Source organism: Mobula hypostoma, chromosome 22 (genome assembly GCF_963921235.1).
Source record: "Mobula hypostoma chromosome 22, sMobHyp1.1, whole genome shotgun sequence".
Lineage (NCBI taxonomy): Eukaryota > Metazoa > Chordata > Chondrichthyes > Myliobatiformes > Myliobatidae > Mobula > Mobula hypostoma.
This window is the reverse complement of record NC_086118.1, coordinates 2637886-2653367: the sequence shown is the minus strand read 5'-3', so window position 1 is coordinate 2653367 and position 15482 is coordinate 2637886. Positions and strand designations below refer to the sequence as shown.

Here is a 15482-nt window from a genome sequence, read left to right as displayed (position 1 = left end):
CTGGCCCCGCCTCCGAGTGATGGTCCGGCAGACGCGAGTGTGTGCGGAGCTGGGCTGGCTCTGAGGACGGGGCGATACAGCTGCGCTGCCCGCCGAACATGTCCCGAAAGGAGCCGCTGCTGGGCGCCCTAAAGGGTGAGTATGGTGCGGGGCGAGGCGGGACCGGGGCCGGGGCTGGGGTTGGGGTTGGGGCTGTGGAGGGTACCTGGCTTGGGGAGGTGGGCTGGTCTCTGGCCGGGGTACAGTACTGGGGACTCCCATGTAGGAGAGTTGGACAGATGCAGGAAACCCCTACCACTGCTAAACGATCGGGAGCGGGGGTAGGTAGGTCGAGCAGAGCAAAACTTCCTTCGAAAGCTCCAGTTCCATGTCCGATACGGAGAAATATGTCCGCATATAATCTATGTGGAGGAAAGGAAACATAATGAGCTACATATTTTTCGATTATTAATTTACTGATATTTTCAGGTCTAGTTTCATAGAATTAATAAATTGATTGCAGAAGTTAAGAGTGATTTTTGAATGTTATGAAGTTTGATCTTTGGGATGTCAGCATACTTGTGAATTGGAAATTTTCATACAGTTTTTGTATTTGCAGTTTGTTGTCTTTTGCATACTGGTTGAACGCCCAAGTTGGTGTGGTTTTACATTGCTTCCATTATGGTCATTCTTCTATTACCAATTTATTGAGTATGCCTGGAAGAAAATGAATCTTCGGGTTGTATATTGGTGATATATATCTATTTTGATAATAAATTTACTTTCAATAAACTTGCGTTTGCAGTCACTACCTGGAGAAAATATTTATCTGAGGCAGTAGGTTATAAATTAATGAGTCATGTTTGTTCCATTTCTGTAGGGTAGCCTTGGTGTCAGCAGTTCTACAGTATATTGTATATGTTTCCTTACATGATCCTGTGTATTTTGCTTTGCATTTCTTTACAATCTGTGACCCTCAGCATTTTCTCTCTTTGTTGGCTTCCTAACTGAGATTCAAAATCTGATTTATTATCGCAAACACGAGGAAATCTGCAGATGCTGGAATTTCAAGCAACATACATAAAAGTTGCTGGTGAACGCAGCAGGCCAGGCAGCATCTCTAGGAAGAGGTACAGTCGACATTTCAGGCCGAGACCCTTCGTCAGGACTAACTGAAGGAAGAGTTAGTAAGAGATTTGAAAGTGGGAGGGGGAGGGGGAGATCCGAAATGATAGAAGACAGGAGGGGGAGGGATGGAGCCAAGAGCTGGACAGGAGATTGGCAAAAGGGATATGAGAGGATCATGGGATGGACGGGAGGCCTAGGGAGAAAGAAAGGGGGAGGGGGGAAAACCCAGGGGATGGGCAAGGAGCATAGTCAGAGGGACAGAGGGAGAAAAAGGAGAGTGAGAGAAAGAATGTGTGTATAAAAATAAATAACGGATGAGGTACGAGGGGGAGGTGGGGCATTAGCAGAAGTTTGAGAAGTCAATGTTCATGCCATCAGTTTGGAGGCTACCCAGATGGAAAATAAGGTGTTGTTCCTCCAACCTGAGTGTGGCTTCATCTTGACAGTAGAGGAGGCCATGGATAGACATATCAGAATGGGAATGGGACGTGGAATTGAAATGTGTGGCCACTGGGAGATCCTGCTTTCTCTGGTGGACAGAGCGTAGGTGTTCAGCGAAATGATCTCCCAGTCTGGGTAGCCTCCAACCTGATGGCATGAACATTGACCTCTCTAACTTCTGTTAATGCCCCACCTTCCCCTCGTACCCCATCCGTTATTTATTTATATGCACACATTCTCTCTCTCTCTCATTTTTCTCCCTCTGTCCCTCTGACTATACCCCTTGCCCATCCGCTGGTTTTTCCCCCTCCCCCTTTTCTTTCTCCCTGGGCCTCCTGTCCCATGATCCTCTCATATCCCTTTTGCCAATCACCTGTCCAGCTCTTGGCTCCATCCCTCCCCCTCCTGTCTTCTCCTATCATTTTGGATCTCCCCCTCCCCCTTCCACTTTCAAATTTCTTACTAACTCTTCCTTCAGTTAGTCCTGACGAAGGGTCTTGTCAACAGTACTTCTCCCTGTAGACGCTGCCTGGCCTGCTGCATTCACCAGCAATTTTCAGTTAGTCCTGACGAAGGGTCTCGGCCCGAAACATCGACGGTACCTCTCCCTGTAGACGCTGCCTGGCCTGCTGCATTCACCAGCAACTTTCAGTTAGTCCTGGCGAAGGGTCTCGGCCCGAAACATTGACGGTACCTCTCCCTGTAGACGCTGCCTGGCCTGCTGCGTTCACCAACAACTTACAGTGAGTCCTGACGAAGGGTCTCGTCGACTGTACCTCTCCCTGTAGACGCTGCCTGGCCTGCTGCATTCACCAGCAACTTTCAGTTAGTCCTGACGAAGGGACGAAGGGTCTCGGCCCGAAACGTCGACGGTACCTCTCCCTGTAGACACTGCCTAGACGGCTGCATTCACCAGCAACTTTGATGTGTGTGGCCTGATTTATTATCACAGACTTGTATGACGTGAAATTTGCGTTTTGTGGCAAAGTGCAGTGAAAGACAAATGTTAGAAAAATATTCCACTGTTCTAATCTTTACTTTTTCCATATCTCTACCCACCACCCCACAAACTCTCCATTTCCTTTTTCCTGATCTCTCTACACTTCCCTCCAGCCTAGTTCTAGAAACAAATAGGACCTGTATTAACAAGCCTGTCCATGTGATGGAGAATGAATCACAGAACATTTATGTCAGAAGAAGGTCATTTGTGCTGTTCAAAAATCAGGTAACCAATCTATTGCCAACCTCCACATCCATGTATGGTGTTATGTTATGGTGGAATTAAATTTTGTGAAATATTGGTTAAAAGCCTGAACAGCTCAGAGTGACGTTTTAACTCTTTGTGAGCTGTCAAGGTGTCTGTACAAGTTAAATACTGTAAGGTTGTTAATGGGGGGTGTGGAGGGGTGGGTTAGTGGGTGGAGGTGTAGATCAGCCTTGTTGCTTAGGAAAGCCAGCGGTTTTTGAGTCTGGTGGTCTTGGCGTGAATGCTACGTAGCCTCCTTCCCGATGGGAATGGGACAGACAGACCATGAGTGGGGTGAGTGGGATTCCTCGTAATGTTACTGGCTGTTTTCCAGCTCCTTTCTGTATATACGTCCTTGATGCCAGTGGTGCGTTGGGCAGTTTTGACTACTTGTTGTGGAGCTTTCCTGTCTGCCGCAGTGTGGTGTCTGAACAGCATGTTTGGATGCTCTCTGCTGTACATCTGTAGAAGGATGTGAGTGTAGATGTGCAAAGTTCAGCTCTAGCCTCCTCAGAAAATAGAAGCATTGGTGGTGAGCTTTCCTGAGTAGGATGTGGTCTGAGACCATGAGAGGTTATGCAAAATGTGCACTTCCAGGAGTTTAAAACTGCTCGCAGTTTCCACCGCTGTTCCGCTGATGTAAAGAGTGGTGTAAATAGTGCGAGTTCTCCTGATATTGATAACATCTCCTTGTCTTGTTGAGACTGAGGAAGAGGATATTTGCCTGGCATCAAACCTCGAGCTATTTCACTTCCTCTGTTGACCACCTCACTGTCATGCCATCAACAAACCTGACACGGTGATCAGTCGGGTGTTTGGCTGTGGACAGTGTACAGCAGTGGGCTCAGCACACAGCCCTGGGGGCACCCGTGTTGAGGATGATGGGGAGGGGGGTCTTCTGGTTGGGAAGTTGAGGATCCAATTGCAGAGGGAGGTACAGAGGCCCAGGTTCTGCAACTTCTCAATCAGGATTGTGGGAATGATGATATTAAATGCTGAGCTATAGTCAATGAACAGCATCCTGGCATAGGTGTTTGTGTTGTCCAGGTGGTCTAAAGCTGTGTGAAGAGCCATTAAGATTGCATCTGCCGTTGACATATTGTGGTGATGGGCAAATTACAGAGTGTCCATGTCCTTGCTGAGGCAGGAGTTCAGTCTAGTCATGATCAATCTCTCAATCCATTTCCTCACTGTCGATGTGAGTGCTACCGGGTGATAGTCATTAAGGCAGCTCACATTATTCTTCTTGCGCATCGGTATAATTGTTGTCTTTTTAAAGCAAGTGGGAACTTTTGCCCGTGGCAGTGAGAGGTTGAAAATGTTCTTGAATACTCCCGCTAGTTGGTTGGCACAGGTTTTCAGAGCCTTTCAGGTACTCCATTGGATCCTTCCGCCTTGCGAGGGTTCACTCTCTTTAAAGACAGCCTAACATCGGCCTCTGAGACAGAGATCACAGGGTCATCAGGTGCAGCAGGGATCTTCACAGCTGTAGTTATATTCTCCCTTTCAAAGAGGGCATAGAAGGTGTTGAGTTCATCTGGTAGTGAAGCATCACTGCCATTCATGCTATTGGTTTAGCTTTGTAGAAAGTAATGTCTTGCAAACCCTGCCAGAGTTGTTGTGCATCTGATGTCGCCTCCAATCTCGTTTGAAATAGTCTTTTCACCCTTGAAATAGCCCTCTGCAAATCATACCTGGTTTAGTGGTACAGGCCTGAGTGACCAGATTTGAATGCCACAGATCTGGCCTTCAACACACGATGTGCCTCCTGGTTCACCCACAGCTTTTGGTTTGGGAATGTACAGTAAGTCTTTGTGGGCACACACCCATCCACACAGGTTTTAATGAAGTCAGTAACAACTGCAACATGCTCATCCAGGTTCAAAGATGAATCCCTGAATACAGTCCAGTCCACTGATTCAAAGCAGCCCTGTAGGTGCTCCTGTGCTTCCCTTGTCCAAACCTTCTTGGTCCTCACTACTGGTGCTGCAGTCTTCAGTCTCTGCCTATACTCAGGGAGTAGAAGTACAGCCAGGTGATCAGACTTCCAGAAGTGAGGGCGTGGAATAGCTCGGAAGGCATTCTTGATGGTGGTGTAGCAATGGTTCAGTGTGTTGTTTCCTTTGATATTGCAAGTGATCTGTTGATGGTAATTGCTTAGTGTTTTTTTTCAGACTGGCCTGGTTAAAATCTCCTAAAACGATGGTGAAGGCGTTAGAGTGTGCTGTTTCATGCATGTTGATCCCATTGCTCAGATCATCTGAAGCCTGACTGACACTGGCCTGAACTGGAATGTAAACTGCTACCAGAATGATCCCAGAGAACTCCCGTGGTAGATAAAAAGGACGGCACTTTACTGCGAGATATTCCAGGTCTGGTGAGCAGAACTGGGACAGCACTGACATATTTGTGCACCAAGAAGAGTTGATCATGAGGCGAACTCCTCCACCTCTGCTTTTGAGAGACTCTATAGATCTATCCTGACAATGTATAGTAAACCCATTGATCTGAATCGCTGCATCCGGTACGGAAGGGGTTAACCAGGATTCCGTGAAACAAAGGACACACGCGGTCCTAATATTCCCTCTGATTCAGCACCCTAGCTCTGAGATCATCGATTTATTCACCAGAGACTGCACGTTCGCCAGCACGATAGTCGGTATTGGGAGTTTAAAACCCCGTTTCCTTAAGCGCACTTGTATCCCTGATCTGCAGCCATGCTTCCTGCGTGGAATCCTATGAGGACGCATCTGTCCGCAATCAATATTGTTTCCGTCTGTTTTTTAAGCAGCAATAGTTAGTTTAAGTGAACTAGACATCTTTGTTGACTGTACTGACCTCGGAAGCAGTTGTGCTTTTTAGCTGTATCAGGCTGAAACGAGAATATTTAATCCTATCCATTGAGAATTTTGCTGCTACTTGAGTCGCCCCTAGGTGCCCAGCAGTCCCTTTTTATATCATATTTCAATGGTAAGTGTAATATCATGCTTCTAAGTGTGTATCAATACCTTAGTCAACATACTTCTTGTACTATGTTTAACATTTAACTTAAATCCTTTTGAACAGCTTGAGCAAATATGCCTTCAAAAAGACTGGTACTGGCCAAGATCCTCAGATTATGTCCCAATATTCTCGGATTCTAAAGCTCTCTATCGTGAACTATTTTTTCAACAGCTTAATCATCTACAATATCCTTTCCTTTCTGCAAAATGCCCCTCTATTCTGAGCCTGTGTCCTCTGGTCTTAGACTCTCACAACATAGAAAACATCCTCTCCGCATCCACTCTATCATGGCCTTTCACCATTCAATAGGTTTCAATGTCACTCCTCATTTTTCTGAATTCCTGTGAGAACAGGCTCAGAGCCATCAAACACTCTTCATATGACAAGCCATTCAATAATTGTTGTGAATCTCCTTTGAACCCTCTCTAGCTTCAGCAATAAAATAATTTAATTCATTATGTAAACATGAAGTTGTAAATATAGAGTGCTTGCTTCAGTGAAGCCACTCACCTGTCACAATGGGAACTGTGGTCTGTTCAGGTCCATTGTTGTCCAGTATTAAATTCGAAACAGGTTACGTTTGACTTGGGGAGTTGGACAATATTGTATTTAGGTTTTGTTGGCTTTCTCATGTCTTCAAATTGGTAATTGAATTTGATAGAGGAGATGTGGAAACAATTTCCTCTCACAGAAAGGAAATAGTGCTAAGCAAGAAATTCTGCAGATTCTGGAAATCCTGAGTGTCACCTTCAAAATGCTGGAGAAACTCAGTGGGCCAGGCAGCATCTATGGAGAGAAATAAACGGTTGATGATTCAGGCCAAGGTTCTTCGTCAGGACTGAAAAAGAGGGAAGAGCCTCTTATTATTTAACTAATATTGATAGTAATATTTAGCTAACAAGCATCGGCAGTAACCTGGCATCACAACCCATAATGATCATCACCTCCTTCTCAGCAAGTAAGACTGGGTATATAAATACAACTTTACCTTTTGCAAAATCAAGCATATTGCTTGAACCATAGCAAGTAGTATTTTTGAAAATATACTTTTACGTGCAATATAGAGTATTACTCATCAGTAGTGTGCCCGTATAAATGCACCATGAATAATCAAATAGATTATAGATCCAGGAAGATCTCTGAGAATATATATCAGATTGTAGGTCTCAACCAGGATTACTGTGAGGAATAGATCCTTTCTGTTTGCACCAGGTATCTAACCCTCCTGTTAAATTGTATATTCAATAAGTAACCCAACCTCTGAATGCTTTCCACAAAGTAAAACTTTCTGTTTCTTAACAGTTATCTTTTTTGTAAATAAAAGGATATTCGGTGAAATGGAGAACAATTTTACCATCTGGGATATCACCTCACCAACTCTACGCTGACTTTGTTGCCTGCAGGGTGAAATAGAAAGGAGAAAACTAAAGCAACCCTTATCACCACTGTTTGAGATTCCTGCCCTTGAATTCCACTTCAGAAAAAATCAGTGGAAACAACTAACTTTGGCAGTCATGATCTGGTTAAACAAATGCCTGACGTAGCTTGGTTTCGGGAGACGTTAATCTCTTGAGTTTGTACTGTACTGCTCCACTCGGACTTTAGCAAGACCTTCGACAAGGTCCTTTATGGTTGGCTAGTGCAAAGGTTAGATTGCATGAAAATCAAGGAGAGTTAGCTAACTGGATTCATAGATCTTTGGTAAGAAGTGGAGGGTGATGATGGAAGGTTGTTTCTTGGACTGAAGGCCTGTGACTAGTGCTATCCCACAGCAATTGGCACTGAGCCCTTTGATATTTATAAAACAATTTGGATAATGTAAAAGGCATGGTTAGTAAGTTTGCAGATTATAGGTGCACAATGAAGAAAGTTATCAGAAATTAAAAGGGGACCTTGATCATTTTGGTAAGTGAGGCAAGGATTGGCAAATGGCTTTCAATTTTGATAATTGTGAGGTGATCTCTTTTGGAAAGTCAAATTGGGTAGGGATATGTACAGTGAATGATAGTGCTCTGCAGAGTGTTGAGAATAGATGGGCCTAGGAATATAAATACATAGTTTGCTGAAAGCGGTGCCGCAGGTAGACTGGGTGGGGAAGGTGGGGTTTGACCCTCGTCAATCAGGGCACTGAGAATAGGAGGTAGGACCATATGTTGTAGTTGTACAAGACATTGGTGAATCTGCATTTAGAGTAACATACATTGTAGAAATTTACAGAATGGAGCTTGCAGACCTTTGCAATTAGCTTAGATTTTAATTTCTTTATCTTTCAAGTGAATTTCAGTTTTTTTTGGTTTAAAAGATGGTGGGCGCTGCAAGCTATAGTGCTTCCTTAATGAAAAATAAAATATGTATGGAGATTGGGACCAGGGCTGCACAAGTATATACCTGGCCCCATCTCACTGTTTGCCTTGAGAAAGCTTATGGCCTCTCAGATGGTATATCATGAAGAAGGTAGGAGTAAGACTTCCAGAGAATGTAAATTTAAAAACATAGAAAACCTACAGCACAAAACAGGCCCTTCGGCCCACAATGCTGTGCCAAACATGTACTTACTTAGGAATTACCTAAGGTTACCCACAACCCTCTATTTTTCTAAGCTCCATGTTCCTATTCAGGAGTCTCTTAAAAGACCTTATCATATCCACCTCCACCATTGTCGCCAGCAGTCTGTACCTACTTCCAAGCACCTTAAATCTGTGCCCTCTCGTGTTAGCCATTTCAGCCCTGGGGAAAAGCCTCTGACTATCCACATGATCAATGCCTCTCATCATCTTATACACCTCTATCAGGTCACCTCTCATCCTCTGCACTATTTGCACTATTGTTTTGTTATTTACACTATTGTTTTGTTTGCTTTTTTATTCTGTACAGCGAGAGCTCAGGGAAACCAGCATCAATTCCCTGTATGTGTCCACATACTTGGCGATAATAAAGGATTCTGATTCTGCCGCTCCAAGGAGAAAAGGCCGAGTTCACTCAACCTGTTCTCATAAGGCATGCTCCCCAATCCAGGCAACGTCCTTACAAATCTCTTCTGCACCCTTTCTATGGTTTCCACATCCTTCCTGTAGTGAGGTGACCAGAACTGAGCACAGTACTCCAAGTGGGGCCTGGCCAGGGTCCTATATAGCTGTAACATTAAAAGCAGGAATCAAACGACAGGTATGTTCAATCAATATTTTGGCTCAGTCTTCATTGAGAACACTGCAAATATCCCAAAGATAACAGATGAGCTAACTTCAGATAACATGGACGAACTTGTTAAAGTCCCAATCACAAGGGAGAAAATATTAGAGAAACTCCATGGGCTAAAGGTGGACAATTTGCTGGAGCAAATGAAATGTAAAGTTTCTGAGTTTGCCGATAAAACAAAAATAGGTGGAAGGACATGTTGTGATGAGGACATTACAATCTATGTCACTCCAAAGGAATGCAGGTAAATTAAATATTTGGGCAAAAATGTGGTAAATGGTGCTTAATGTGGACATGTATTTTGATAAGAAAAATCAAAAGGCAGATTATCAAAAGTGAGAAATTACAAATGAGGTTCAGTGGAATCTCAGTGTTTTAGTGTCTGAATCTCAGAAGGTTAGCACACAGGTCATGTGAATAGTAACAAAGGTAAATGGCAGGTTAGCCTTTATTACGAAAGGTTTGATTTAAGAATAAGGAAGTTTTATTACAGTTGCATAGGGTGATAATGAGGCCACACTTAGAGTACTGTGCACAGTTTTAATCCCCTTGGCTGAAAAAGTCTGTAGGAACAACGAAGGCTGTCAAAGGAGATTCATCAGGCTAATTTCTGGGATGAGAGAGTTGTTCTATCAAGACGGGCTTGATTGTTTAATCTGTATTCCATGGAACTGTAGAAGAAAGACAGCTAACCTTATTTGAATACATAAAATCCTAAGGGAGCCAATAAGGTACGTTTGTAGATGCTGAACAACTCTCAGATACCTCCTCATACCCATCCCTCAAGGAGGACACCATTCCATGCCATCAGAAAACCGTCTCATCCACTCTGGAGTATTCCCAAACACAGCCACTAAACCCATAGATGCTTACCCTAACTGCCTGTTTTTATCTCTGACCCAAGATCCACAAACCGGACTGTCTGCCTGTTGTCTCTGCCTGCTCCTGTTCTACTGAACACATGTCCTCATATCTCGGTTCCTTTCTATCGCCCTTGATTCAGTCCCTTCCCATCTTGCATGCCCTCAATCCCCTCAGTAACTTTCAATTCCCTGGCCTTGACCGCCTTATCTTCACCATGGATGTTCGGTCCCTAAACTCTTCTATTCCCCCATCAGGAGGCCTTAAGGCCCTCTGCTTCTTTCTTGACTAAAGAACCAACCAGTCCCCCTCCACCACCACCCTCCTCTGTCTTTCAGAACAGATCCTCTCCGTGAACAGTTTTTCCTCCGGCTCCTCCCACTTCCTCTAAACTTGAGACGTAGCTATGGGCACTCACATGGGTCCCAGCTATTCCTACCTCTTTGCTGGCTATGTTTGAAGCCTTCACCAGTTATACTCCCCAACCTTTCCTCTGCTACATTGACAACTGCATTGGTGCTGCTTCATGCACCCATGCTGAGCTCGGCAATTTCATCAACTTTGCCTCTAACTTCCATCTGTGATGAAAAACCAAGTTATCAGAAGATTGATGCTAATGAGAGAGATAAGTGAGACGATGGCGCAGCATTCAAAAAAATGGTAATGAGAGAGGAGAAAGAGATAATGGAAAGAGACACTGGTCCGAGTATTGACAGACTGGTTGCTTTGAACCTGAACTGTTTGAAGTTTGATGGAGAGGCGATATCCCAGCAGGGGGATAAAAGGAACAGGTTCGCTAAGGCAAGACAGACACCACGAGATCACAAGATAACGAGACCCTGGAAAAGCGGTGTGCCCCCACAAGTTGGTTAGAGTTTGGAGGTCTGGTTGCGGGACCGGCCATAGACGCACAGGGTGAAAAGGTACGATCGGCGGGAACCTGGTGTGTGTGTCCGCCCTTGCCTGGGTACCGGGTTCACCGCGGAAGAACGGTCATATCCGGAGCGGAGGGGTCACAGTCAGTGACCATAGAAGACATTAAAAGGGTTCGCCCGAAAGCTAACTGCGAAGAACAAAGGTCTGTTTGAATCAGAATTTGCATATTCACTCTCTCTCTCTCCAACGGCACAACAGCGATTACTGCGAACTATACTCAGCTGAACTGAACTCTGCGTCACTTGAGACTGATCATTTTACCCCTAGACTGCGATAGAGCTTGATTGATTCCTATTATCCTAGTTCTGTGTACATGTGTGTTTTATCATTGCTAATCTGTTGCATTTATATCCTTACGATTAGAGTACTGTGTTACTTATTTCTTTAATAAAACTTTCTTAGTTCCAGTAATCCAGACTCCAACTAAGTGGTCCATTTCTGCTGGTTTGGCAACCCAGTTACGGGGTACGTAACACATCTTACCCCTAAATTCACTTGTGTTCATCTCTGACACCTCTCTCCCTTTTCTTGATCTCTGTCTTCATCTTGAGAGACTGACATCTTTTATAACCCTACTGATTTCCATGGTTATCGTGACTATACCTCTTCCCACCCGGTCTCCTATAAAAATGCTATTCCCTTTTCTCAGTTTCTTTGCTCCACTGCATTTGTTCCTAGGATGCAGCTTTCCATTTCAGGACATCAGGGATGTCCTCCTCCTTTAAAGAGTGGGGTTTCCCTCCTTCTACTATCGATGCTGTCCTCACATGCTTCTCCTCCATTTCCTGTACATCTGCGCTCACCCCATCTTCCAGCCACCATAATAATGGTAGAGTTTCTCTTGTCCTTACCTACCACCCCATCAGCCTCCACATCCAACACAGTTTCCACCATCTCCAAAGGGATCCTACCACTAAACATATCTTTACCTCCCCCCCCCACCACTTTTCGCAGGGTTCACTCCCTCCGCGATTCCCTTGTCCATTCATCCCTCCCCATTGATCTCCCTCCAGGCACTTACCCCTGCAATCGGCCCACGTGCTACACTTGTCCCCACACCTCCTCCCTCATGTTGATTCAGGGCCTCAAACAGCCCTTCCAGGTGAGGCAGCATTCCACCTGTGAATCTGCTGAGGTTGTCCATTGTATCCGGTGCCCTCCGCTGCAGCCTCCTCTACATTGGTGAGACCCAAGGTAAACTGAGGGTCCTCTGCTCCATCTGCCACAAGTGTGACTTCCCGGTGGCCAAACACTTTAATTCCAGTTCCTGTTCCGGAAGTATCAATCCATGGCCTCTTCTTGTGCCAAGATGAGGCTACACTTATCATAGAGAAACAACACCTATAGTCTGTCTGGGGAGCCTCCAAGCTGATGGCATGAATGTCGATTTCTCCTTCCAGTGAACAAACTCCCCCTTCCCTCCCCTCCTCACTTCCTCTATTTCCCCCCTGACATCTCACTTCATCTCACCTCCCTATCACTTCACCTGATGGCCCTCCTCCCTGCCTTTCTCCTATTGTCCACTCTCTTCTCCTAACAGATCCTTTCTTCTCCAACCCTCAACTTTTCCACACACCTGCTTTCCAGCTAGCCTCTTTTCCTCCCCCACCACCTTTTTATTCTGCCATCTTTCCCCCTACCTTTTCGCCCTGAAGAGGGTCTCAACCCGAAACGTCGACAGTTTACTCTCTTCCACAGATGATGCCTGACCTGTTAAGTTCCTCCAGCATTTTGTGTGCGTTGCTTTAGGTGCTGAACTGTTTTCGATAGTGGGAGAATCATGAACAAAGGGAGTTAGCTACAAAATAAGTGGTTCATCATTTAAAACTGGCATGCTTCGAAATTCCTTCTTTCAGATAGTGGTGAATCTCTGGAATTCTCTGTCCCTGAGGGTGGTGGAGGATGGATTATTTGAAAGTTCAGGGAATAGTGGATTGTGGGGAACTGGCACAGAACGGAAATCAAGGTCAGGTAGATCAGCCATACAAAAAATTGGGGCAGGCTCGAGGGGCCTGGTATCTTATTGCTGTCCCCATTTTCTTGTTGTGTTCCGGATTAAATTCTACCTCTCTAGGAATTAGACTGGGCATTTTAGTTATGCATGATTTGGAGAGGGTACAGAGAAGATTCACTAGAATGATTCCGGGAATGAGAGGGTTAACATATGAGGAACGTTTGTCCGCTCTTGGACTGTATTCCTTGGAGTTTAGAAGAATGAGGGGAGACCTTAGAGAAACATTTCGAATGTTGAAAGGCATGGACAGAGTGGATGTGGCAAAGTTGTTTCCCGTGATGAGGGAGTCTAGTACGAGAGGGCATGACTTAAGGATTGAAGGGCGCCCATTCAGAACAGAAATGCGAAGAAATTTTTTTAGTCAGAGGGTGGTGAATCTATGGAATTTGTTGCTATGGCCAGCAGTGGAGGCCAAGTCATTGGGTGTATTTAAGGCAGAAATTGATAGGTATCTGAGTAACCAGGGCATCAAAGGTTATGGTGAGAAGGAGGGGGAGTGGGACTAAATGGGAGAATGGATCAGCTCACGATAAAATGGCGGAGCAGACTTGATGGGCCGAATGGCTGACTTCTGCTCCTTTGTCTTATGGTCTTATGGTTCCACATCATTGTGCAATGCTTTTGGGGTATTGAGGCAGAAATTGTACTTGGATATCCCAGGAATTACTGTGGCTGAAAGCTTTTATCAGTGTTCAAATTGCTGTGCAATGGGGTCCCCACCCTACCTGCAAGGTGTCTGATTTGATCTTTCTACTTATCTCTGCTCCCTTGCCCCTGCCCATGATTTGCCAGATTTATTTAACATTTCACCCAATTGCTTGAGTTAGAGGAGTTGGCTTTTGAATAGATTTGTCTGTTCATACTAAAATATGTTGCTCTAAACTTGCTGCATTCCTACAGGTGTCATTACCTTTTTAAATTTCAACTGAACAATTGCTTTTTCCTCCGATTCTGATAAAGTGCTACAGTGAAGGTCAAATCCTTTATTTATTATGAAGCGTAGATGTGACTGCCAGACTAGTATTTGTCGCCCATCCCTAAATGCTTTTGAGAAAGGGTGGTGAGTCACTGTCTCAACTACTGCTGTCCCTCGGGCGAAGGCTGTTGGGAAGGAGTTTCAGTATCTGGACTATGCAACAGCAGGGGAGGACCAAACTGGTAAAGGACTTTTAAGAGAAGATGGAAATAGTGGGGGACAGTTACCTACAGTTGGCGGTGCTTAATGTTCCTGCTAGGAATTTGTGTGCTGGGCCGCACAGGCCTGTGACTAGAGTGCATCTTGGAGGTGGCCGACTTAACAAAGGTGCACCTGTGATGGATTGTGTGAGTGCTTAGGATGGTAAATGATATTCCAATCAAGTAAGCTGCTTGATGGTGTTGAGGATCTTGACTGTTGTAGCTACATATCCAGCAAGATGAACGTATTTCGTCACATTCCTCTGGAGAGACTCAGCAGATGATGAACTGCTGCTGGGAAATTGGGAAATAAGTTACTTGCCATTGGATACATGGCTTTTGCTGTTAAGGCCATATTATTTATGTAGTTAGTCCAATATAGTTTCTGGTCATTGACCCATCCCCTCCCCTCGCCAGTTGTTAATGCTGAGGTACTTTGAGATGGGAATCCATTGTATGTCATAGTCATGTGCTTAGCTACAATTGAAGATCATAGTGGATTTGGTCTTTGATGTTAGCCTTCACTGAGAGATGGATCCCATAATCTGAGAAGCAGTTCATGTCTTCCAGGGTACCTTTGTGAACCTTAAGTATTAGAGGGCATTGTGGTGTGGCAGAGTCAGGTTGATAAAGGGCCTAATATAAAAGTACTCTCCTCTTTTTTTTCGAGAATGAATCATTGCCCCTTTGCAAACCCTTCAAGAATTTTCAAATACAAATGTTGTCATTGTGTGGATGTTCCGCCACTGGGGTTCCGTGAATCAGGTTCTGGATGCAATTGCTTAATGTAGAGCAGGTTCCCATTAGTTTCCAAGAATGTTTCACTTCCATAAGAAAGTTTGGAGGTGAGGTGAGCTGCAACACTAAGGCTACGAAGTTTCACTAGATGGATAAGTACCCTCTCCTAGGCCAACATGCTCCATATTAAAGCCTTAGTTACTCCCAGTTATCTGTGTTGCATTGGTCACATCACTCAGATGCCTAGCACCAGACTTCTAAAAAAGATGCAGGCATAGGAAAAGATTCGAGAATGTAATCCGTCTCTTTGAAGGAAGTGCAGAATTTAAACTTGTGACCCATGATCACTCAATGTGGCGAAGGAGTAATTGGGATGGTGTTAAGGCCAGGCATTGGAGCACATTGAGTCCTGTATGACTGACGGAAGTAACCCAGCAGCTCAATCGACCTGCCATTCACCCTCTCAGCCAGAGAATCTATGGTTTCTACATTGGCCCTTGCTACTCAGAAATCTCAAAATTGTGAATAGAAACATGTCATCCATCAAGGGCATGCAAATATTGCAGATGATAATTGACTGAAAGCATTTGACTTCTGCTCGCCATTGATCAGTCCATGTTTAGAATATGATTAGATCTTGCCACACAGAGGTCTGCCTGCACACTGTGCAATGAGAAGCAAGGATCTCGGCGTGGAACAAAAATCACTTGTAGCACCAGAGGAAACAACACACTGGACCATTGTTACATCACCATCATGAACGGC

General features: G+C 44.7%; 1 protein-coding gene across 4 annotated transcripts in view; it reads left to right on the top strand.

Moving 5' to 3' along the window:
• The window catches only part of si:ch211-250n8.1 (uncharacterized), a 222392-nt gene continuing 206910 nt past the window's right edge, over positions 1 to 15482 (top strand). For 3 of the 4 annotated variants that reach the window (XM_063030892.1, XM_063030891.1, XM_063030894.1), the window contains exon 1: positions 1 to 135. In XM_063030892.1, the coding sequence (XP_062886962.1) occupies positions 99 to 135 (37 nt within the window). In that variant the 5' untranslated portion in view covers positions 1 to 98. The remainder of the gene's footprint in view (positions 136 to 15482) is intronic. The other variant, XM_063030893.1, reaches the window with a different exon arrangement.